This window comes from Chenopodium album, chromosome 15, assembly GCF_948465745.1.
Source record: "Chenopodium album chromosome 15, dcCheAlbu1.1, whole genome shotgun sequence".
Classification (NCBI taxonomy): domain Eukaryota; kingdom Viridiplantae; phylum Streptophyta; class Magnoliopsida; order Caryophyllales; family Amaranthaceae; genus Chenopodium; species Chenopodium album.
This window is the reverse complement of record NC_137848.1, coordinates 312846-337165: the sequence shown is the minus strand read 5'-3', so window position 1 is coordinate 337165 and position 24320 is coordinate 312846. Positions and strand designations below refer to the sequence as shown.

General features: G+C 36.1%; 1 protein-coding gene across 1 annotated transcript; it reads right to left on the bottom strand.

Annotated features, from left to right (window-relative positions):
• Positions 1 to 7947: 7947 nt before the first annotated feature.
• LOC145581453 (auxin-responsive protein IAA9-like) lies at positions 7948 to 14416 on the bottom strand. Its single transcript, XM_081638458.1, has 6 exons — positions 14208 to 14416; positions 12803 to 13416; positions 12513 to 12712; positions 12255 to 12375; positions 9844 to 9905; positions 7948 to 8335 (listed from the first exon to the last, which is right to left on the bottom strand). The coding sequence occupies exons 2-6, from the start codon at positions 13348 to 13350 to the stop codon at positions 8298 to 8300; spliced, it is 969 nt and encodes a 322-aa protein (XP_081494584.1). The 5' UTR covers positions 13351 to 13416; positions 14208 to 14416; the 3' UTR covers positions 7948 to 8297.
• Positions 14417 to 24320: the final 9904 nt, after the last annotated feature.

Below are 24320 nucleotides of genomic sequence, written 5' to 3'. Positions count from 1 at the left end.
GTGGTGTTTTGCACTCAGGATATTTGTGCTTTGAATCATTATCATTCTGACCTTGAGTGTGTCTCTAGGCATCAATTGCAGCTTCATATCTCAAGTAAAACTCAACAAGTGACATATGAGGATTGATAAAGGAGCAGAAAAAGTTGTTTTCACTTTCGGATCTTGATGTTGTACGCATTATTCCTCCAAGGAACACATCTCTGAAATAGGCCGGAATCCACTTGTCTCTTATCTTGTACATATAACCTAACCACTCATGTTGTTCCAAGTGGTATTCAATCATCACCTTGTTCCACCTTTCTTCAAACTCAGCGGGTTCAATTTCAAGGTGCCAAACGCAAGCACATAATTTTTTTAGGAAACCAGTTTCTTCTTGCATGATTGATTTCTCCACCTTATCTGGAAACTTTTTCATTATGTGCCACATACAGAACCGATGTTCAGTCTTCTTAAACACACTTCTAACATCAATTTTCATTGCTGGATCCTGATCTGTGATCATACAATTAGGTTCATTCCCACCCATTGCCTTGAGGAATGATCTGAACAGCCATTCAAATGACACGATATCTTCCTTTGCTATGAAACCAACAGCAAAATTAATGCAATTCTTATGATGGTCAACCCCTGTAAATGGAGTAAACACCATGTTGTACCTGTTTACACATACAAAATAAAGTTTAAATGAGCAAATAATTTAATACTCATTTGAAAAATTATCAAATAATCGATTGCTCATTTGTCAAATGAGCAAATAACTCAATGCTTATTTGTGAAATAAGCAAACAATTCTTTTCTCTTTTGTCAAATGTGCAAATAATTGAATGCTCATTTGTCATATGAGAAAATAACTCAATGCTCATTTGTGAAATGAGCAAACAATTCAATGCTCATTTGTCAAATAAGCAAATAATTCAATGCTCATTTGTCAAATGAACATGCAATTCAATGCCCATATACATACTCTTATCAAAGAATATTAGACTTATGGGGATATTCAATTTTCACATAGAAGTAATGAGCAATTAAACTAATTTTATTTAAAACAAAGTCATTAATTTAAGCCATAGCTAGTAATAACACATAAATGAATTACCTATTGGTTTGGTATGTGGTATCAAAGGATACCGTATCACCAAATAAAGCATAACTCTTTTTACAAAGGGGGTCTGCCCACAATGCTCTACAAAGGCAATAACCTTCATCCATCTCAAAATCAAAGAAAAAAGCGCTCCACATTAGCTTTTTGTTGGTAAAGTTATCCACGAACATTTGAGCATCGCTTCCTTGAATGTATGCTTTTAAATCTCTATGAAATTTTTTGAAATCTTCCTTAGATGCACCAATGTTTTCATATCCTCCAACAATTTCCTTCATCATTCGAAAAGTTGTAACGGGACCAATATTCACCTATTTAAAGAACAAAATAGTTTGTCACGTGAGCAATTAATTCAATGCTCATTTTTAAAATGAGCAAACAATTCAATGCTCATTTGTGAAATGAGAAAAAAATTATTTGCCCATTTGTCAAATGAGCAAACAGCTTTTATTAGAACATACAGAGAATTCATGAGACATAAGAGAATTTGAAACATAAGAGAATTCATGAAAGAATTCATTGCTCATTTGGCAAATGAGCAAAAAATTATTTGCTCATTTGTCAAATGAGCAAACAACTTTTATTAGAACATACATAGAATTCATGAAACATAAGAGAATTTGAAAGTGTTACCTTAGAATTATTCACAATTATTTTTTTTGTGTAAAATGTTCTTTTTCCTTCCTTCTTTTTGGAATAGATTGCAGCTAGGTGTATAAAGTGCATGAGTATGTCCCTCATGAAATTGTGTCACTATGAATGTGTTATCATCACAATGCTTTAGGACAATATGTGCCTTGCACCCAACACGAGTAACGAGTCTCTTCCTTTTGATTGAAGCTTTTTCTTCATTTTTTTCCCCTTCCTTGTTATTTAAATCTTTTTCTACAGTAGTCTTTCTTTTCTCTTTGTATCCTTCCTTATTGCACAAGATATACTGATATTTCAATTCTTTGCTTCTTCTTTGTCTTTTAGTTGTAGACTTCCTTGTATTGAAACCAGAAGCAAATGCATATCCTTTATAAAATTCAAAGCCCTCTTCGAGATTATTAAACTTCATCCCTATAGCTGGTTTCAACTCATTGGGGCATATTGGATGTCATTCTTTTGTTCCTCCAGGTGTGATCAAAGGTGCTACTTTAGGAGAAACTACTATTGTAGGAGTAGTTGGCACATTTGTGATGGTACTTGATTGACTCTCAACTTGTTCGTTGTTGCTCATCATTTGTGAATATGCACCTCCTTAAACACACTTAAACACACACACACACACACACACACACACACACACATACACTCTCAATAATTAGAAGTGAAATCAGATTCTTAAACAAACTTACACACACACAGACATAGATACACACTTACACACACACACAAACACACACACACATACACACACACACACAATAATTTCAGAATCTATAATTAGAACTGAAATCAGTTTTTGAAATCAGAATTGCAAGCAGAAAGAGGAGGGGGCAGGGGGGATAGGTTTGCTCATTTGCCAAATGAACATGCAATTCAATGCCCACATACATAAACTCTTACACTCACTCACACTCACACTCACACACAGACACACTGTTACACTCACTCACACTCACACACACACTCACACACACACACACACACACACACACATACATACACAATTCTGTATACTGAGTGTTTTTACCCGAAACACTGAGTACTTATAGATCCTTGAATTACTTATGAATGTCATTAATATTTGCTCATATTAATTGTAGTTACCTCATTTTAAATGTTCTATTATACATATTCAGGTTTGCTCATTTTAATTGTAGTTACCTCATTTTAAATGTTCTATTATACATATTTAGGTTTGCTCATTTTAATTTATTTGCTCATTTTAAATTTGATTGAAAATAAGAACATAATAACAGCATTCAATTGAAAATAAAAACCTACTAACAACATAATAAGAGCATTCAATTGGAAATTTCAGAACATTTTTTTATCATAAGTTTAATATGACGTCATTACAATCACTATCAAGTTTAATCTGATATTATTAAAATCTCTATCAAATTAATCAAACCTAAATAATTGATTCAATTCAATCAAATAATTGATGCAATTAAACATTCAATTCGATTAATGTAATTCGAAAATTAACATGTAATTCAATTCGAAAATTAACATGCAATTCCAAAATTTTCAAAGATGTAAAATCAAAATATTTTTAACATTCAGATTAACATGCAATTCAAAATTAAAAGTACGAACAAACCTCAATGATGGATGAAATTGCAACCGTTGAAATTTGCAAAAAGAAACTGTTGAAATTTGCCGAAAGAAGAGCATACTCAGTGAATCGCCATTGATGAGCTTTGATTTGCAGACAGAATAGAGGAGAGAGATAAAGTAGAGGCTGAAGGTTAGTTTGTTAGGCAGGCTTATAATCTCAGCGATTAGATTTGTCCTCACATAAGGTGTGGGTTCTCACATAAAGGGTGGTTCTCACCGGATCCCGACCCTATATATATATATATATATACTTGGAGGGCAAAGCCAAATAACCTAGGATAATCACAATATATTCTAAGATATCTTTCACAATATTATCATTCCTAAAATATATCCCAATAGTAGTATTGTAGCAATTTATTATAACCATGCAAGCAGAATTATGTTGGAAAGATATGTTAGTTTGTTAGTCCCGGCCGCAAATTAGAGTTTTATTTATTTTTTTTTAAAAAGAAAATCATTACTCAAACTTGTATGATTATACCACATTAATGACAGTATGGTCACCTTAAGCGAATTGGCAAACAAACACTTAGTTTTTTAAGACCTATTTATATGACCTTTTTCATATTCGACTTTATTTGTAAATATTCTAAAAAAAGCGTGGTACAGATTGACTTAAAGGCAATAATATCGGAGGGAGTATAATGGAACAAGCATCAAACACAGAATTACTCTAGCTTTCTCTTAGCCTTTAATTTAGTGTAGATTTTAATTTTAGCCTCTAATCTTAGCACCCTATATTAGTATGGTTATAGCCTTATAGGAGTAGCAATACATCCTCTATGTATAAAATCCTTAATCATTTAGATCAATGCACTTGTATTAGGCTTAGATGCGCCAAGTCCAAGAGCATCACCAACACAACTCGCATAGCCGTATGGAATGAGCCGCATGGCAACGCACAAAACCCATCTCTTGGGTTGAGCTCAAGTCAGAGGCGTGACGCGTGAGGCTGCAAACAGGCTCTAATGTGGGGCACGATTGTGTGTAGGCTAGCCACGGGCTACAATGTGCCATGGACCCAAATCCATGGGGTCTATATTTTTTAGATTCAGATCCCAAACAATGGATCAGGTCCAAGTATCTAACCAGGTTTGGGTCAAGTCTAGGACCCATTACTATCCCTATGTACTAGCCCATGAATTCATTACCCTCTCCCGAGTACCCTTGCCAAGATCTAAACACCAAACCCTTAAACTTAGTAATGTGAGAAGAAGAAGATCATACTTTGCCCGTTAAATTTGTCTAGGTAGATTCGATTGTGTTTGCAGACTGTTTGACTTTTTTCCTCTCTATCTAAATTTGTCTCAATATTGGTGCAACATTAATTGCTAATTCAAAAATACTACTACGTATACTTTTAATAATGCCCGTTAAATTTGCAAAGTAAGAATTATATCATAAAACGGTTGGAGTAGTTCTGTAACTATTATATCAAGGGATCTCAGAGAATATAACCTTTTGATGAGATAATAAGCATTAGTATAGTAGTGCGAGAGCCTTACTTTCAACAAATATATGATGTTAAAAAAAAAACCACTAATATGCACTTTCATAATGTGTATAGGCATTTGTTGCTCTTACTCCCTCCGTGTTTTTTTAAGTGTTACGGTTTGATCAAACACGCATGACGAGACACTACTTTGACCATTAATTTATCTAATTATATATAAGTAAAATTTTTTAAAAAGTTGATACTATGAAAGTATACATTATGACGAATCCAACAATATATTAAACAATAACATATGTTTTATTTAAATTAGTAAAATAATTAAGTCAATACCATTATGTGAATAGTAAAAAATGTCAAAGTGTAACACTTTTAAAACATAGAGGGAGTATTATTTTACCCTTGCAAAAACATCGACAAAAGATATTATTATAGTGAATAAATTTGGAGAATAGACTACTCCAAAGCTAAGAAACTAGAAATATGGTGGCTAATAATTCTGAACATGAACTATTATATAAATTATCATTAATTGTGTCTAGCCTTCCTCCAAAAAAAAAGTCATACTAGCCTTTTTCATAAATGAAACTTTGTAGTCTTACAAACATTATACTTATACTCCGTATTTTTTTTCACAAATTATAAAACATTAGTTAATTTTCATTAATTAGTTAATAATACAGGTTTTCCAAGAAGTCAAGGCTATCACATCATCAAGAGATGCAAGCAGCTGATCGAGGAGAATAATTGGCAAGTGGAAATCTAATGTGTATCACGAAGCAAATCGTGCCGCGAATTGGCTTGCAAACCAAGGTGTCATCCAAACAACAAGATTGAGTTGATTCAATTTCCTCCTATAGTCTTAGGACGTATCTTACATGATGACATTGTTGGTGTAGCTTTGTCACGTTTTGTACCCCTTAATTTTTGCTTAGTTTGTGTGTGTGTGTGTTTTTTTTTTTTCGGGGCTAGCCCCTTTAAAAAACTAATTTCTATGTATACATGATATAGATAGACATATAGCAGAAAGTTTTCCCAAACTAAATGGGACAGAGCCCAAATAGAGATTTTAAATTTGTATTTTCTAATCATGATGTATCCATGAATGGATGTTGTATGTCAACATATAGCACTTGTATCTTTTTAGTGGTTAAATCAATATGGTTGTAAACATCATCCTTTTGGATTAAGAATTTAAGATCATGGAATCATTTAGCTTAAATTTTTCCCAAAAGTTGGAATCATTCAATGAGTGTACCCGACTTTAGAGAGCATAGCATAATCCTTGCTAAGAGATTCAAACCACCTCAACGTAGTTCGGCCCTCCACACGTTATTTTCACTTATTTCATCTCAAGAAAATTTTGATAAGTTCAAATAATATAGGTTTGAGGCTCATAGTTCAAATTCTATAAGCTTTAAGTATAATTAGTTTAGCGCCAAAAGATAAGATAAATTCAAGACGTTTTTTTAGTAGGTTGAATATGAAAAGATGAAATGGATTACATATAGTCCATTTTAGTTGTAAACGAGCAAGAAGAAAAGAGACAAAATTATTCCACTCGCCATAACAAAGAAAAATCCATGTTTTGTCCAATAAAAGTCCTTTTATATCGACCCTAACTCTAGCTATATCCACCGGATTATCATATCCAATAATCACCCCTAGTCTACAGTATTAGGAAAACCAAGTTTACTTAAGTACATCAATTGCTCTATTTGAAAACCAAACTAGGTTGGTTTAGTGGAAAGGAAAACACCTTCAGAGGTTCAATCTCCACAAGTAAAAATTTGGGGATGAGATTCCCTTACCTTCCCCCCACTCTCCCAAATTGTCTAGCCTCGCTAACCTGGGTTGGGTTGATCCGTGAGGAGTTCCAGCCTAGTAGGGCCCTCCATCTTACCTACCCAAAAAAATTAAAGGCTCTATTTGACAACTTTACTTTGGATTAGCCCGTACAAAGACATATTTGTATTAATTATTAACTATTGTCAGCCACATATGATGTTAAATTGTGACCCGAAATCTAGTTGGACTGACTTCGAACACAGATATCTCTCAAACTACAAGTGATTTTGAGGTGAGTCAAGTTGAAAGTGATATCTTGGTTCAAGAGTTTTCCAACGATAGGTCATATGCCCAATTCCGATAAGAAACGAGAAAGTTATGCCCGTTTTATGAAGAACTGATGCTGCTGGAAATATGCCGACGAAATACACGACAAGGCACGCCCGTGGCTAAAAGAGGCACGCCCGTGGCTAGTCGAAGTTTCAATTTTTGGGTCCGATTTCAGCTTAATTATTTTTGGGATAATTTACTAAAATTATATCTTTTCTATGACAGATATTTGAGTATACTTGAGGAACAATTTAGGATTTTTGTTAGGGTTTCCTTGTGTTATAAAAAGACCCTTTAGTTGATCAATTAGAATATACCTTTTGAGCCATTAGATTTAGGACTCCTTGTATTATTCTCTCATTCTTTCTCCATTATAGTGAAGAAGCTCTCGACTCCCCCACCCGTGGATGTAGGTCTAATTTGGCCGAACCATGTAAATCCTTGTATTCTTTGTTTATCTTTTTTATTGTTTTTCTCGTTCTTATTTTTCATTGATTTGTTCCGCATTAATCAAACACAATTACACCCTTATTTCCTAACATATGATGCAAGGCATAGCTATTCTAAAACCACGGGCTCACTGGGATCACTAAGAATCCGCAAAATTTTGCTAATCTTGACCATCACAAGCCCCTAAAATCATTCGATGAAATACCACTAGTATTACCAATTCCATCATGACACCGCAACCACCTAATGTACTTATGTACTACAATAGCAGGATAAGTTTATAAAGTACTACCACAAGTCCACAACTATCAGTTCATATTAGAAATGCACATCGCATTCAACTACTAGATGTAAAGCCATTGTCACTACCATCATATATTACCACCTACGAAATGGGGCATTTCCTTGACTTCATACATTCCCAAGACCAAACAGATATTGATGCACAAGGCAAAACATGCAAAAGGAAGGTGCAGTGAACTAGAGATAGAACACATGCAGTTTATACTACCACGCCTGATTGTAGATCTATCGGAAAAGTTTGATAAGAATGCACTACTAAACAATTTCATAATCACAATTGACAATACGTGTAATAATTGCAGACCCAATATGGTAAATATGTCAAACACACAATCAACTAAAGGTCCCTCTTAACATACACTCAGCTTGAAAACAGAATGACCAGGCTGTCTTGACGAAGTTTAACACAAGTTCAAAGGTAGACCATAAGCTTTTAAACAGAAACACTAAGATAATATGATTAGATACCATGCACTTGATGCACGAAAGTACAAACCACATAGACGCTATTCTGAATGAAATAACCAGCCGGCTGCCATTATCATCTATGTTGAAATTCGACATTGAAATATTTCCAGGGAGGCATCTGCTGCTGTGTCATTAGTTCCGTACCTTAGATTTCTCCATGGCCCTTGGAGCTGAAAATTACACAAGACAAGCATGTGAAACTCGTATCATTGGAGAACCAATGAGATACAAATGTCTTATCCTTTTTTCTTATATGCACCAGAATCTGAAATTGCCTAGTTCCCGTTCCCACTTAGCACTTACACACCAGATAACTCAAACTTGACTACAAGTGTTGAACACATCTCAGGATAAAGGTATCAACCTCAAACATGTTTAAGAAGAACAATTAGTGAGCTATGTCAAAACCAAGGATCAAGTGATCAACTATTGATGTACGTTAGATACTTAAAAAGAAATGAATAGTCCAACTGTCCACGTAACACACAACTAGGACATCTATAAACTGCAACATAATCAACAATGGTACAGAAACCTTTTCTGATGTATTGCCAACTTACCATGAAGACCCCAATTTTTCCTTAATTTTCTTTCCCCATCCCAGCACAAACATCATTTTGTTAAAAACGTAGGTACCAGTAATTATTCACAAATGAGCAATGGAACTTAATTTTCAGTAAGTTGTAGACATAAGAGCAACATTCCCATGGCCATGGCAATGGCCGTGGCACAATTACTTGCAAGGCGGACAACTTTACATTTCAAGCTCTATCCCTCACCTTATAGTAGGTCTAATAGGTTCATATCAGTTCAAAACATCAAATAATATAAATTAGGGCGTAATAAGTTCAAATAAACAAGGGAGTACTAATTACAAGGCTCTACACTCCCCACCTTATTTTTATCCATTTCACATTTAATAAGTTCATAAAAAATAAGTTTAGGACTAAAGAGTTCAGATAAGATAAGTTTATGGCTAATAAGTTCATACAAGATAGATTTATGACTTACAAGATTAGATAATATAAGTTCATCACTAATAAGTTTAGATAACCCAAGTTCACGTCTAATAAGCTAGGTAAAGAGAGCAATACCTTAGTGAACATACATTATTCACCGTAAGCGGTTGAATACAAAACTACTATTAAGAATGGGCTTTTGGTATGTTCGATTGAGAGTAATATTCAGTAAAACTAAGTTCAATTTAGTAAAAATAAGTTCCATTTAGTAAAAATAATTTCAATTCAATAAAAATTTGTAAAAATTCGTAATTGTATAGAAGAAATACAAAAGGAAATCAGTAAAAATAATAAAAGTTTAGTAAAATTAATTTTTATTTAATGAAAATAATTTCAATTCAGTAAAAATAATTTCAGTTAAATAAAAATAAGGTGAAATTAACAGGGCCTAATCTAAATACTAATTCACTTAAAATTATTTTTGTCACTCTCAACCATTCATAATTATAAACCTGACATAAATTTACAAGAACAATCTAAATGTTATAGACGTGTTGGTGTCAAAAAAAATAATGTAATAGACGTGTAATTTTATTTCCTCCCCATCACTTAAGGGTGGGGATGTTAAAATTCCAATTATAAACCATTATTACTTTAGGATATATGACAAACTTTTCTGACATTGTAAATTCGTACTGATTATGACAGAACATACGCACCTAATCCAATTGCATCGGAACCCTTCATAATCTTCAACCTCTTGCAAGTTTCAGTGAACATTCTGCAAATAGAACAAGTAACAGTAAGGTGTGCACAGTTTCTATAAAAATAAAAGCTCAAAACACTTAATGTTGATGAGAAGAACTTTTTTACATCAGTTAGCACAGACATAGCACCGTAATCGACTAAAGCAATGGAAATCACAGCAGCACAAGTCACAAAAGAACATGAATTCAGGTTACTTCATGAACATATAAACTCAACAGAAGTTTTAAAGATATATAAATTTGAGGACCACGTAAAATGCACACTGCATTGAGTGCAGACATGACAGGAAATGCATTATTGTCTCCCAAGACATCTTCATATGTTGGTTTGGCCGAGTAATTAAGAGAATACAAGTAGTTTAATAAAGAGAAAATTAGATAGAGGAAAAAAAGGTAAGAGAAATGTTTGGATGGAAAGTGAAAAAGGGTTGACGCGGTGGAGAACAATAGTACAAGTACGATACGATATTTACACTGTTAAATCTCACTTTAAAAGATAGTGTAAAGTTTTAATTTGAGATATTACAAATAAGAAAAATGCATAGATTACTTTGGGACAAAGGGAGTATATAATAGACAACAAAGTGGAAATACAAAAGTAAATTCATTGTTCTCCACATTATCTCCAACGAAAACAGAAATGAATTAGAGCTTGCCACCAAGATGTCGCCTGTCCTCTGCCAATAAACAGTTCAATTAGTTTCCACTACCTTCCAGTCTCACATCCGTATGTACATGCATATTTTATTTACATGCATATTTTATTTACATGCTTGAGAATGACTATGAATGTATGTATTCACCTTACTGTTAACTCTATAGAGTGGGCCGTAAGGAAGCTTATTTAACAATTATATACAACCTAAATATGGTCTAGGCAATCAACTTTGAGCAGAGATGCAGCTAGCAGGTTCAATTATACTCAACATTCATTCACTCTCTTCCTCATAATGGTTAGAAACCTGCGCTACCATTAAAGCCCCTCCACCTCAACCAGTGCATATTTGAAATGTATCCCCAAAAGGATAGTTGGTGAAAGAAGTGACATAGAAAACATGCATGCATGTAACCTGATCATCCTCCTTAAAACATGGAAAAAAGAAAGGACATGATCCTTTTAATAGCAATTCAAGTTATTCGGGTAATGGATAGTATAAAATATGAAATCCCTGACTAGTCACGTATCTCTGGAAGGTCTCCTGTCATATGGAGGCCATGTTACCCTGAGATTGAAATTGGTAAAAATCTATGATATGTGATTGAAACGCATAAAGGCAAATTATAAAAACATAGGAAATCATGATGTTAAGGGAATGACTAGAAAAAGGGTACCAATATTAGCAATATGATAAAAGGCGTACATAACACACACGACTGACAAAGATGGTAACTTAGAGTGTAGAAATTTGAGAGCTAGATGTCCAACAAAAAGGGAAAAAAAACTTATGTACGTCAATAAGCTAGAAGGGATGTTTTCGATTTCTCAAATGATATGATTTAGAAACAGCCAAACACAATCTTTATGAAGTTCCTAAGCAACATAGCAGGAAAGCATTCAAATATTATCCTACAGGGTAAGATGAAACTCCTCCTATGCCCCAAAAGCAAATGAAAGGACGAGGAATAATTATGTATTTTATTTGGGCTCTCCATCCAAACAAGCCTCATAAGTCATAATGCAGCCACCTTGATGTAATACTAGACATTATAGTCATTCGATTGGTTATGAAACATGCAACTCTTTGTCAAAAAAAAATAAAACTCCATATCAAAAACCTATCTTGAATGCAGATTCTGGGGGTATGCATTTAACATGTAATCAGATCAATAAATTCTAGTACAGTGTCACATGTTACAGAAGGGACTCGGCACAGATCTGCAATTGCTGTACCCATTGAGTGTTAAAGCTAGACCTCGAGATTCACTTGATTAAGCAGGATTCAAACTCTAAATGTAACTCAAGCTTCACAAGCGTCAAACTGGTTGGGTATCATTCATAAACACGCCAGGATTTTTACAGATTTTCATTGTATCTTATACCATGCCCACATATCTACATCAACAAATCCATTTACAGTAACCAATACACATCAAACACGGGAATAGCAACAAAAATTCAAGACTCGAGTATAACAAATGATAAGTCTACAACCAAACATCAGAAATTCTGAAACTTGGTCTTAATTAATAATTATATAAGCAGTTTGAAGTTGTAAATATATAATCCATTCAGTGAATATTTGAGTCCCTAGTATAATCATCAAGTTACATTCTTCTCATCTAGCAGCAAATCATTCAGTTTAGATGGCTGGGATGCCGTTATGATTAGTGTATATAGGGACAATTCAAATAAAGAAACTTACTCCCATGGGACATCTCCAACAAGCATCCAGTCACCATCCTTGTCCTCGTAGGTGAGAACATATTCTGATCCATGCAGGAGATCCCTCAATTTAGTTTCTGTCATGTTTGATCCACATTGACCTGAAAACATTTGAAATCCGACAAATCTTCTTTATAATAACGAAACAATGAATGTTGTAAACAATCTAATTCACAGGCAATTTTAAATTGTGGTAGCAAAGGTATAAAACTCATAGTTACAAGTAACAGATACTAACCTAGTGTGAAGCAGCTAAACATGTTCTCAAGGCCAGAGGAAAGTTGTTGATAAGTGGTATAAGTTCTGAGATCAACCTTCCTTAAATAGGGAGCACCATCCATGCTAACCTTGACAAAAAGCGGATCAGTGTTCTTAGAAGTGGTGGCCAACGTATTTTTTCGGAATGATCTAATAGGAGGCCAACCAACAACCTGTGCCCTGTCAATGATGCAACAAGAGCTTTAAGTAAGCATTGAGTAATCACTCCTAGATCCATAAACTTGCAAATCCAAGACCTCCACCACTTACTTAGGAGCAGGTGCAGTATTACCACTGCTAGAACGCGGCAGTTCCCCCACAGCCTTGGGAGGGGCTGCACTCTTAGAAGGGGCAGGGGCTTGTGTATTCATGACATCATTAGTCGGAAGCTTAGGTTTAGGAGCATCAGAATCATGGCCTTGTGACTTAAATGTCCAATTAGCTTGAGTATCAGAAAAGCCTCTTTTACTGCCAGACACAGCAGACTTTTGCGAAGATGAGGAGATCCCATCCATGAAAGGAGTCAAAGGAAACAACGGCTTTTCGTCGACACTCGAAAGGCAGATACTGGAGTCTCTATCCGGTGACTGAGAGCCGGGAAGTCCAAGCCTTAGCTCAGTAGCCTTAAAGTTGAGGCTGTCCTTGTTATCGTCAGACAAACTCGATACATTGGAGCTGTCGACAGAGGAACAGTCCGACAACCCGAAATAGTTATGCTCTTTCAGTCCTGATTCGACACTCGTCGGAGAAGGCACCAATGCCAATGTATGATCATTGCTTTGCCCTCCCCCCTCAACACCCATCAATGGGGGAGACATCAGATTTAAATGTTCCTCTTATATCACCTACCTTTTTCTTACCCCAACTGATCTAACTCCAAAAACCTGCACAAATCCACAATAAATTATCAAATCAAACTCTATAATTTAACTTTCACCTTATAATCTACTCGTAATACGGAGTACTATCTCCATTTTTTTTAAAAAAAAAAATTTCAGCAATAATTGTACAAATTTCATGCAATAAGTTCTTCTAAACCAACCAGCAAAATAGTACGACTACTCTAAATTCTCAAAAATTAAATAGAATAGCAAGTAATATTTAACAAATCTGAAAATACCAAATTACCACCCGTTTTACGGGTCAGTTACCACACACACACACAATAACAAGGTGAAAAAAAAAAAACCTTTACAGAAATAAAATTGAAAAACTCATCTCTAAAGTTAGTGCAATTAAATTCTAACAAGATTTTCAAACAAAAAATTTCTTGCAAAAAATAAATAAATAACTACTGCATGCGGGTATTTCAACTCAAAAGCTAAAAGACCTTGAAATTCAACCAAAAAAAAAAATGAAATTTTAGAAGTTGGGTAAATAAAATTTGACTAATTTAACACCTTTTGAAGTCATTAAAAGTAAAGTGAAGAGCAAAAAATGCAATTTGGTCTCACAAAAAGACAATTTCAAACCCGTAAATGTAGTTCATTTAAATAAAAATACAAGTATCTTTCAAAAAAAAAAAAATCAAAATACAAGTAAAACACAAAATATTAACACTATAAAAAAAACAACTAGAACAATATTTTGGTGTTTGGTAACACCAGATCTCAACAAAAACAAAGAAAGTCACCCCATAAAAAAAAAAATAAATAAATAAATAATAAACACTTACTGGAAGAAAAGAGTATTGGACTAGTTAGATTTGTTGTTGCAAAATAGTGTATGCGGAGAAAATTGAGTAAACAGTAAAGTTAGAAGAGATGAAAGTGTTTGGAGAGGAGAGAGAAAGAGAGAAACTAAGGACCCTCCATTAATCAGAAACCAACAAAAGCTTAAGCTCTTCTTTCTTTATTTCCTGTATGTTGTTGTTGGCCGTGAAACTCGAAGCAAGGAAATTAAAGTTAAAGCTTAATTTTATTTTAATATTATAATTTTAATACTATGATTAAAAAAAAGTCTTTGCCTTTTCTTTCACTTTGTCTGGAGAGTGTTTACCAATTACCATAACCAGACTACAGAAGTGCAGAGTACCTGTATTTATAATTTGCTCTCAAAATATGATTTTTGTATGGTGCATTTTCTAATTACTCTACTATGAATATTCCCTCCGGGTTTTAATAAGCGTTACACTTATTAAATTTAGTCATGTTTTAATAAGTGTTATACTTATTTTTTTGGCAAAAAGCTACAATAAAACATTATATTTCTCTCCTCTGATGGTCCAGAATCTTGCGTGGGCCTGGTCCACAATAATATTATTGTGGATCTAAGGTTTATACACACGTAACTGACATTATATTTAACATAGTGACCCTTAATTTTATTACAGTAACCTTATTTTTAATATAGTAACATTTTTTAAAACTTGTGTGACCCTTAATGTTATTATGAACTTAAAGTACAACATTATGTTAAATAGTGAACTAATTTTAACATAGTGATCTTTATTATTCATATTAACCATTATATTAAAAATTTCATTATAAAAATTAACCTATAACTTTTATAATGTCACACTAACTTTTATTTCAACATAATAACTTTTATTTTAATATAGTGACCTTTTTTTTTATTAATAAAACAATCATATAGTCTCTAATGTTAGTAGTCCACAATAAATTAGTGTGAACCAGGTTCATTTGAGAATTTGCACACACCCAAACCCACTACTATTTTTTTTTATTTTATCTTTCGTCTCACATTCATTACTTTTCAATAAACTATTAACCACACTATCTTTCTTTTACAATTTTTAATACTCCAACTACCCCACTTACCTCTTATTTTATTTAAGTCAATTAAATTGTCTAAAACTATGTGCCAGTCAAACTGTAACACTTAAAAAAACACGGAGGGAGTATTATTTTTAAGAAAATTTGCAAATTTCAGCCATTTTAAATTTAGTTTTGCAAATTGCAACTATTTAAATAAAAATGCAAATTGTAACCCAAAAGTTGTTATAAATTGAAAATTGCAACCTAATTTAATTTTTTCATCGGTTTGCGTGTCATAAAATGTTCAGTTAAGGTTTTAGCTGTCATTTTAGTTCTTAAGGATCCAAAATGAGCTTGAAATTGGCAAAAAAATTAACGTAAATACCTCGTTTTTACCGCAAAAAAAAGTTGTCCATAAATCGATATATTTTTATTACGCAAAACGAGACACTTACGTTATTTTTTTTTTTTTTTTTTTGCTAATCAATACTAATATTTAATAACAGAAACGATTACAAACAATTTGCCACATGTCCCCATTTCACCTTTTTTTTTTTGGTGTAACTGAAACGTTACTTTGTTTTTTTTTTCTTTTTTACTTTTTATCTTTAATTTCTTTTTCCTTTGATTGTCCATCATTATTTTCATGTCATTCAGTTTTTATTTTTTATTTTTTATTTTTTATTTGACCTTTAGTTTTTCCTTCTTCCTCATATTTTGAACAAAAAATAGATTGTCAATTTGCTTTCCCCCCCCCCCCCCAATTTGTCATTATGATCAGATTAATCCTTTTTCACTCCAATCTCTCTGATTTTTTTCAAGGTTAGTTGTAATTTTCCTTCCCTTTTATTTTTTATATTTTTAATAAATTTATTTTGATATTTAAATTTTGTCTAAAATTTTCAATATAATTATGTGTTTCTTTTTTTTTGAGGAAAATCTTTGTGTTCTTGATTACTAATAATGGGGTTGATGGGAGAATCGAATATATAGTTTGTATGTATAATTCTATTCCAATTTTACTATTTTTGTGATTAATTGTTGGGGTTTGGTGAGTCCGACTCACAGCGGAAACAAACCCAAAACCAAGACCGCACTCTCAATAAATAAAACCATAAATATAATTAACTTAATGACAAGATTAAGATAATAATTATACCTTTGACGCGTGTTTCGCCCGACCTCGAGGGGCTCTTACTTCGAAAGCTAGCCTCGAAAATACGACGACCTCTAACGGAAGTCCGCCCACAACTCGAACACCGACTAAGTCCAATGCCTTGGAGTTAGCAAGGCCCGACCGAAACCCGAGTAATTGAGTTCAAAGGTTTTCACAAAGGTGATGCCTTTTTCAACTCTTGAGTTCAAAGGTTTTCACTACTAGTGATGCCTTTTTCAACTCTTACTCAAGTGATTTTTCCAATACCCCAACTTGGGTATTTATAGGGAAAATCATGAGTGTGAAAAGCTCTCCCATCAATGTGTGAGAATTTGATTTTTCCCATTTTATTTTAAAGCTAAAATAAAATTAATAATCAAACTAGTAATAAATCAACAAGTGGCAAGCTCATATGAGAGGTTAGGTGAGGACCATTTGGAAGAGGGGGGACCAAACTTGCTCCCCACTCCCTCTCCTAAAACCGGCCACCTCAATGCCCCAACTCCCATTTATTTTGCGCCATGTGGCACCCACACTTGGGCACCAAGGCACCCAAGGTGGGCTTCCATGTGCTACGGCTCAACAGGCCCACGCACCAAGTGCGGGCTGCTTGGCCGAGGCTAGCTGCCAGCACGCCACGCACAATGTGCAGGCTGCTAGCTGCTGCCTGCCAGCATGCCTCGCACATTGGTGCGGGCTACCAGCTGCCACGGCCTAGCAAGCCACGCATTGCTTGCGGGCTGCTAGGCCGAAGCCCAGCTTGCTAGGCAGCACGCAATGGCCCAGCCATGCTGCTGCTAGCTGCTGCAGGCTGGCGCGCCTAGCGTGATAGCTGTTGCGGCATGGCTGCTAGCCAATGCACGCACAAGGCAGCGCCCAGCATGCGATCCTAACATTGGTGCGCATGCTAGCCACCATGCTAGGCCATATGCCCCTAGCACCCGGTTTGCTCGGGGCATTCCGATGCTGGGGGTATTTCGGTCTTTGTTGATTTATTATTATTTTCACGTCTCGTCTTTTACTATTTTCGACTCGACTTCCGACGCTCGGTTTCGACGCTCCAAGCTCGAATTTCCGATGTCTAAATATTAATTACTCGGTCGACTTATTAATTAATTCCTAATTAATTCGTCGCTTCGGCTCATTAGTTGCTTGGGTGTGACCCGAAGGGTTCAGTCAAGATTAAGCTGTAATATTAATTATGCATTAATATTACTGATCGGAAGCGGCCTCCACCCAGGCATTCCGATCACTTGACCTCACTGAAAAACTAGCTTTCTAATAATTTCGAACCCTCTATCGGAATAATACACTTGTTCGAAGGACACTATTCCTTTCAATCTCCCACTTGTCCTTCCGGACAAGTGTGCTTTTAGTGTATAGCCCTTTTCCTATGTCGCTTAATGCCTCTTCATGAACTATAAGGTAAGATTAATTTGTCATCCTTATTACGTCCAGAAGTGTTTCTCAATTCCGAGTCCGACTGTCAATAAACAGATGATTTCTAAAATCCATCCGAGCACGGCCATGCATTTTATAGTCTCGCTCTACGAGAGGCCTTGTAAACAACAAAGACATCTTTCCCTATATTTAATAGGAGGACATTTCCAGTCTTGTAATGTAGCTTCTCTTACTGAGAGGACCTAGCCGCCCGAGTGATGCCGTTATAATCCCCTATTACGGCAGACGTTTGACAATCATCAAAGCGGACTAGTACTCAAACAAGAAAGCTCACAATACTCATGGTCGAGGAAAAAGGTTCCGATAGCAATAATGAGAAGTATACTCATGACGTTTTTAATCTCTTAAAGTATTCTCATAGGTCAATCCAGTATGGTTCTAAACCAATACCTGTGCAAATGATTTATGACGATCATGTCCTTATAGCACAAGAAATGGTGCTATAAATCAAACTACACACTAATCTCAAATGGTCATTAATCGTCCATCATTTAAATGACCTCGATTAGGGATAATTTTCGGTTATAATATTCAATCTTCACTTAATAGGTGTTTCCTTACCAAGACTGGTCTTGATACCCTATTTTGAATATTCCAAGAATTGAATGGACTCATTATATTATTCTAAACCACAATTAAATAGCCAATGGAGTGATTTAAATCGCATGAAAAATTTAATTACTCCAAAACTGAATGGTTCATCATAGTGCTTTACATTAAAATTGTCCAAAATTAATTAAAACACTAAAATAAGGAAATCAAAGCCAATCTCCAATGTGCCTGATTCCCATTGCCTCAACGTGCTTAATGTGCTTCACTTGAGGCAAAGGTTTAGTCAGTGGATCGGCTAAATTGTCATTCGTTCCAACTTTACAAATTCTGATTTCACCTTCTGATTTCCATTCTCGAATCATGTGAAACCGCCGCTTGACATGTTTGACCTTCTGATGTTCTCTTGGCTCTCTAACCTGAGCAATAGCTCTATTGTTGTCACAATAGAGGTATATTGGTCCCTCAATGGAGGGTACAACACCAAGTTCACCAATGAACTTACGAATCCAAACTGCCTCCTTAGCTGCCTCAGATGCTGCCAAGTATTCGGCTTCAATTGTAGAATCTGCAGTTGTGCTTTGCTTAGCACTCTTCCAACTAAACGCTCCTCCATTGAGACAGAATATATACCCGGACTGGGACTTGAATTCGTCTCTGTCTGTCTGGAAGCTTGCGTTGGTATAACCCTCAACAACTAATTCATCTATGCCACCATAGACCAGGAATTTATCCTTGTTCCTTTTCAGGTACTTAAGGATATTCTTGGCCGCAGTCCAATGCGCCTCTCCTGGGTCTGATTGGTATCGGCTCGTAGCGCTCAAGGCATACGATACATCTGGCCTAGTACATATCATGGCATACATGATCGATCCAATAAGCGAAGCATATGGAATCTAATTCATCCTTTCTCGCTCATCAGGTGTCTTTGGACACTGATTCTTGCTTAGGGTTATGCCATGCGACATGGGTAGGTGGCCTCTCTTGGCTCCTTCCATGCCGAATTGAGTTAGTACCTTATCAATATAAGTACTTTGACTCAATCCTATCATCCTTTTCGATCTATCCTTATAGATCTTGATGCCTAGTATGTACTGAGCCTCTCCCAAGTCTTTCATTGAAAAAAAATTTCCGAGCCAAGCCTTTATTGACTCTAGTAACGGAATACTGTTCCCAATGAGAAATATGTCATCGACATATAAAACTAGGAAGGCGATGTCAGTCCCACTGACCTTCTTGTAAACACAAGATTCATCTGGATTCTTGATAAAACTAAACTTACTGATGGCTTCATCGAATCGCAGATTCCAACTTCTGATTGCTTGCTTTAATCCATAAATGGACTTCTTAAGCTTGCATACCTTTCCAGCGTTGTTTTGGTCGACAAAACCTTCAGGTTGTGTCATATACACAGTTTCTTCCAAAATACCATTTAGGAAGGCGGTTTTGACGTCCATCTACCATATTTCATAGTTGTAATATGCAGCAATCGCTAGGAGGATCCGAACGGATTTAAGCATTGCGACTGGAGAAAAGGTTTCATCGTAATCAATACCATGAACTTGTCTATAACCTTTTGCTACCAATCTAGCTTTGTAAATGAATACATTCCCATCTTTGTCGGTTTTGAACTTGAAAATCCACTTACATTCGATAGGTGTGTAACCTTCGGGTAAGTCAACCAAGTCCCAGACTTGATTTTCAAACATGGAATCCATTTCAGATCTCATGGCCTCTTGCCATTTAGTAGAATCGGTGCTTGCCATCGTTTGCTTGTAGGTTGCCGGATTCTCGGTTAATACTAAACCAAGATATCTATCAGGTTGAGATCTCGGCCTTTGAGACCTACGTAGGGTAATGGACTGAGCATTTGCATTGTCGGTTCGACTTTGCATATTTTGACTTTTGTCAACAGATGCTGTTTGAGCACTTTGACTGTCATTCTGATTTTGTTGCTCATCCTCACGAACTTCGTCAAGTTCGATTTTCCTCCCACTTGTCATTTTGGAAAGGTGTTCCTTCTCCAAAAAGACACCATCGCGAGCAACAAACACTTTGTTCTCCGATTTGTTGTAGAAGTAATACCCTTTGGTTTCTTTTGGGTAGCCCACAAAGTAAACCTTATCAGATTTGGGATGAACTTTGTCAGAAACCAATTTCTTGACATATGCTTCGCATCCCCATATCTTTAGAAAAGACAACCTAGGAGGTTTCTTTGTCCATAACTCGTATGGAGTCTTTTCAACAGCTTTCGATGGAGCACGGTTCAGTGTTAGTGCCGCAGTTAAAAGTGCGTGTCCCCAGAAAGAGATAGGAAGATCACTAAGACCCATGGTTGATCGTACCATGTCTAACAGGGTTCGATTTCTCCGTTCGAATACTCCGTTCCATTGTGGAGTTCCCGGCGGTGTCAGTTCTGAAAGTATGCCATGATCTTTCAGATGGTCATCGAATTCTTGGCTCAAGTATTCACCACCTCGATCCAATCGAAGGGCTTTGATTTTCTTGCCAAGCTGATTTTCCACTTCACTCTGAAATTCTTTGAACTTGTCAAACGATTCAGATTTATGCGACATGAGGTAGACATAGCCATATCTACTATAATCTTCTATGAAGGTGATGAAATATCGATGTCCATTTCTTGTGGCGGAGCTCATTGGTCCACATACATCGGTATGTATTAGGCCTAATAAGTCACTGGCCCTTTCTCCCAACTTGGAGAATGGCTGCTTAATCATCTTGCCTAATAAACATCCTTCGCAATTCTCAAAAGATTCGAAATCAAAAGAGTCAAGAACGCCTTCTTGTATAAGCTTCTTGATGCATTTGATGTTAATGTGGCCAAGACGACAATGCCACAAGTAAGTTTGATTTGACTCCATGGTCTTAGCTTTTTTGGTATCATAATAAACGATTTTGTCTAAACACACAAAAAGTGTCATTTCCATAAATATGAACAAGACATGAAACAAAAGTCTTGTGATCAAGGTTAAAATGACGTCCAACGTCATGAGATCAAAGTATGGTAGATAAAACTCAACAAGTTTTAGAATTTAGACAAAACACATGAGTTTACAAGCTTTCTTTAGATAGATTATCTTCATCTTCCACTTGTGTACTCATGTCCACTTGAGAAAGCACTGCTCACTTTGTTCCTGAAACAGGAGCATAAAGTGAGTCAATTTTCCGGTATCTAATACCTTATAAATTGCTTGAATTCAAGTGTTAAGATGATACCTGAGATTGAGGCTGCTTTTCCTCTTGCCTCATCTTCCAGATACTCACTACATTCTTTTTTGTAGTGACCTTGCTTACTACAATAGAAGCAGCGCATCTTAGCCTTGTTCTTGAACTCCTTTTTCTTGGGCCTTAGAGCAACCTTAGCCACTTTGCAAGAATAGGTTTTCTGGAGCTCTTGGACAACTTCCTTGTAGGATAGTTTATCCCGATTGTTGGTAAGTTGCATCTTAATTGCAATGTACCCCGAGTGGAGTGAGCTTAAAAGCATATGAGCCGCTTGCTCATCCTCCACCGGCCTACCAATTAGTTCCAGATGGTTAAATAACCTTGTCATCTTTTGCACATGGGCTTGAAGCGGAATCCCAGGTCTAAGTCTTGCACTATAGACCCTAGCCCATACTTCTTGCCTCTCTTTGCTGAGACAACCATCTTGCGGTGGCTTGATCCTCATGTTAGACAGTGACCTAGTCACTTCCTCCACAAGTCCATCATAGTTGCCCCTGTCGCTCTTTGTGACCCTCAGATTGACCACATCTTCTAGAGCCTTGAGGAGTACATCCAGAATATAGTTGGAGAATTTCTTCTTCCACTATTCCGGAATAGAGTTTGCCATGAGTCGCGAGACTCTCTTGCAATCATAACTCCACTCCTCATGAGCCTCATCGCTCATAACCCCTTTTGAGTAGAAACTCGGGATGGGTGTGTCCAAAATATGCTCTAGGTAGCAATTGCGGAGGGTCATACGGAGTTCTTTCTCCCATTCCTTGAAGTTCACCAAATTCAAGCTAAATGGTAACTTCTCGGGAAGATCTGGGATTATTAAATTGTTGTTGATAGTTGACATGATTCTACAATTGAAAGAATTTTAATGAAAAACCATTCATAATACTTAAATAAGATTGAATTTAATTCATGCATATTTCAAACTTATTTAACGTCTTATTTACACATAAAATTGTCCCTATTTTTTGTGAAAATAAGTCGATTCCAAGATCCAAGGAAACAAAAAATGACTAAGCATGCTTTGGCTTGTCTTAGCACTCAATCTCCCAAGGTAAGCAACGCTTTGCTAATGGCTCCAAGCCACTCTTGGTTGAATAAATCGTCGCATCTAATGCTCTCTCAACAATTTATTCACTTTGCCACGACATGTTAGGACTCCATCACTCATATCGTTCAGTATAACCAAAACCAACTTGCATACCCGGTATGCCTTATGAGTCTAGGGAGTAGTAGTGATGCCTCGCTTTGGCGTAGCCCATCACTACCCTCAATAGGTCAATAAGTGTTGTTTTGGAATGACAATTTTACTCAATATTTTAGGGACCTAGAGTTTCTATGTTGGTTGATTTAAGTGAACTTAATTAATCATCACAACATTCGAAATCCTAAACATGCATCTAACATATAATTCATATAAATGATGATAAATATGTAAAGCATAAGCATTTGATGCATATTTGGCAACTAGCATGACCCCTTGAATTCTTCAAGTCTTCAAAAGGTCTTCTTTTGCAACTTCATGGCTTTGTCTTTCAAGAACCTCCATCTTCAAGACTTGACCAAAATTATGCAACTACTAGTATCTACGATTAGGACTAATCTAAATATTAAGGTACAAAAAATACTCAACGGTACGCAGACCGTATTTAGATTTACAAAAATACATCACGAATCGCAGTCCGTATTTTCTATCCTAATCGGGCCCCACTAGTTGTCATTTTATTAAACCTGTGAGAGAACATATATTACATTCATCCATTCACTATTTGTGAATGGCCCATGCATTTTACAACGATAAAACAAGTAACAATGCATAAACACGCGATATCTAGTAACTAATCTAGGTGGTTAATCCAATTAACACGCCTAATTAAAACTAGTCAAAGTTGTTTTAAACGATTATGTAAATAAGCGCAATTAACATTTGAAGCTCCCACTAAATTCCGCATCCAACTTAATTAATCCAATTAAATAAGCCCAAAATTTGCCAAAATTAAATTTTGCCAACGCCGCTCAAAACCGAGGCCTAGCCTCCAAAATTTTAATTAAAATACACAAGATTAATTAAAATAAATAAATGACTAAAATGCAAAATAACATTGCCTTAAAACCGGGGTATATGCGCTAATTAAGGGGAGTTGCGCATAGCCGTGACTCATGCTAAGCGTCACACCCATAGCTTAGAATACCGCATACGCGTCGACTCTTCTACGGGGCGTGCAAGAACACAAGCCACGAGGCCGCACAAGCTTTCTAGCTATGCGCACCATGCTGCAAGCTCGCAGCACATCCCTCGCACACCACTGCCGTACCAAGCCACGCACGAGCTCCTGCTCGCACCAGCCATGGCCAGCCAAGCATAGTAGCACGCACAGCGCATAACACCATGCTGCTGCTGCTTGTTGCTGGCTGGCGCACCATGCAGCTGGCAGCGAGCAGCAGCCGCATACCTCCCTCGCACACACGCACGCACAGCCTGCTGCCCATGCGCACACCTCGCACGCACACACCACTCGAGGCGCCCAGCAGCCTCGACAGCCTCATGTGGGTTGTGTGAGCAACCCAGCTGGCCGAGAGCTTGCTTGGGGCTCTTAGGCCTCGATTTATATGCTCATGCCTCGGGAAAAATTCCCGATTTTGTGTGACATTCTTAATTAATTCT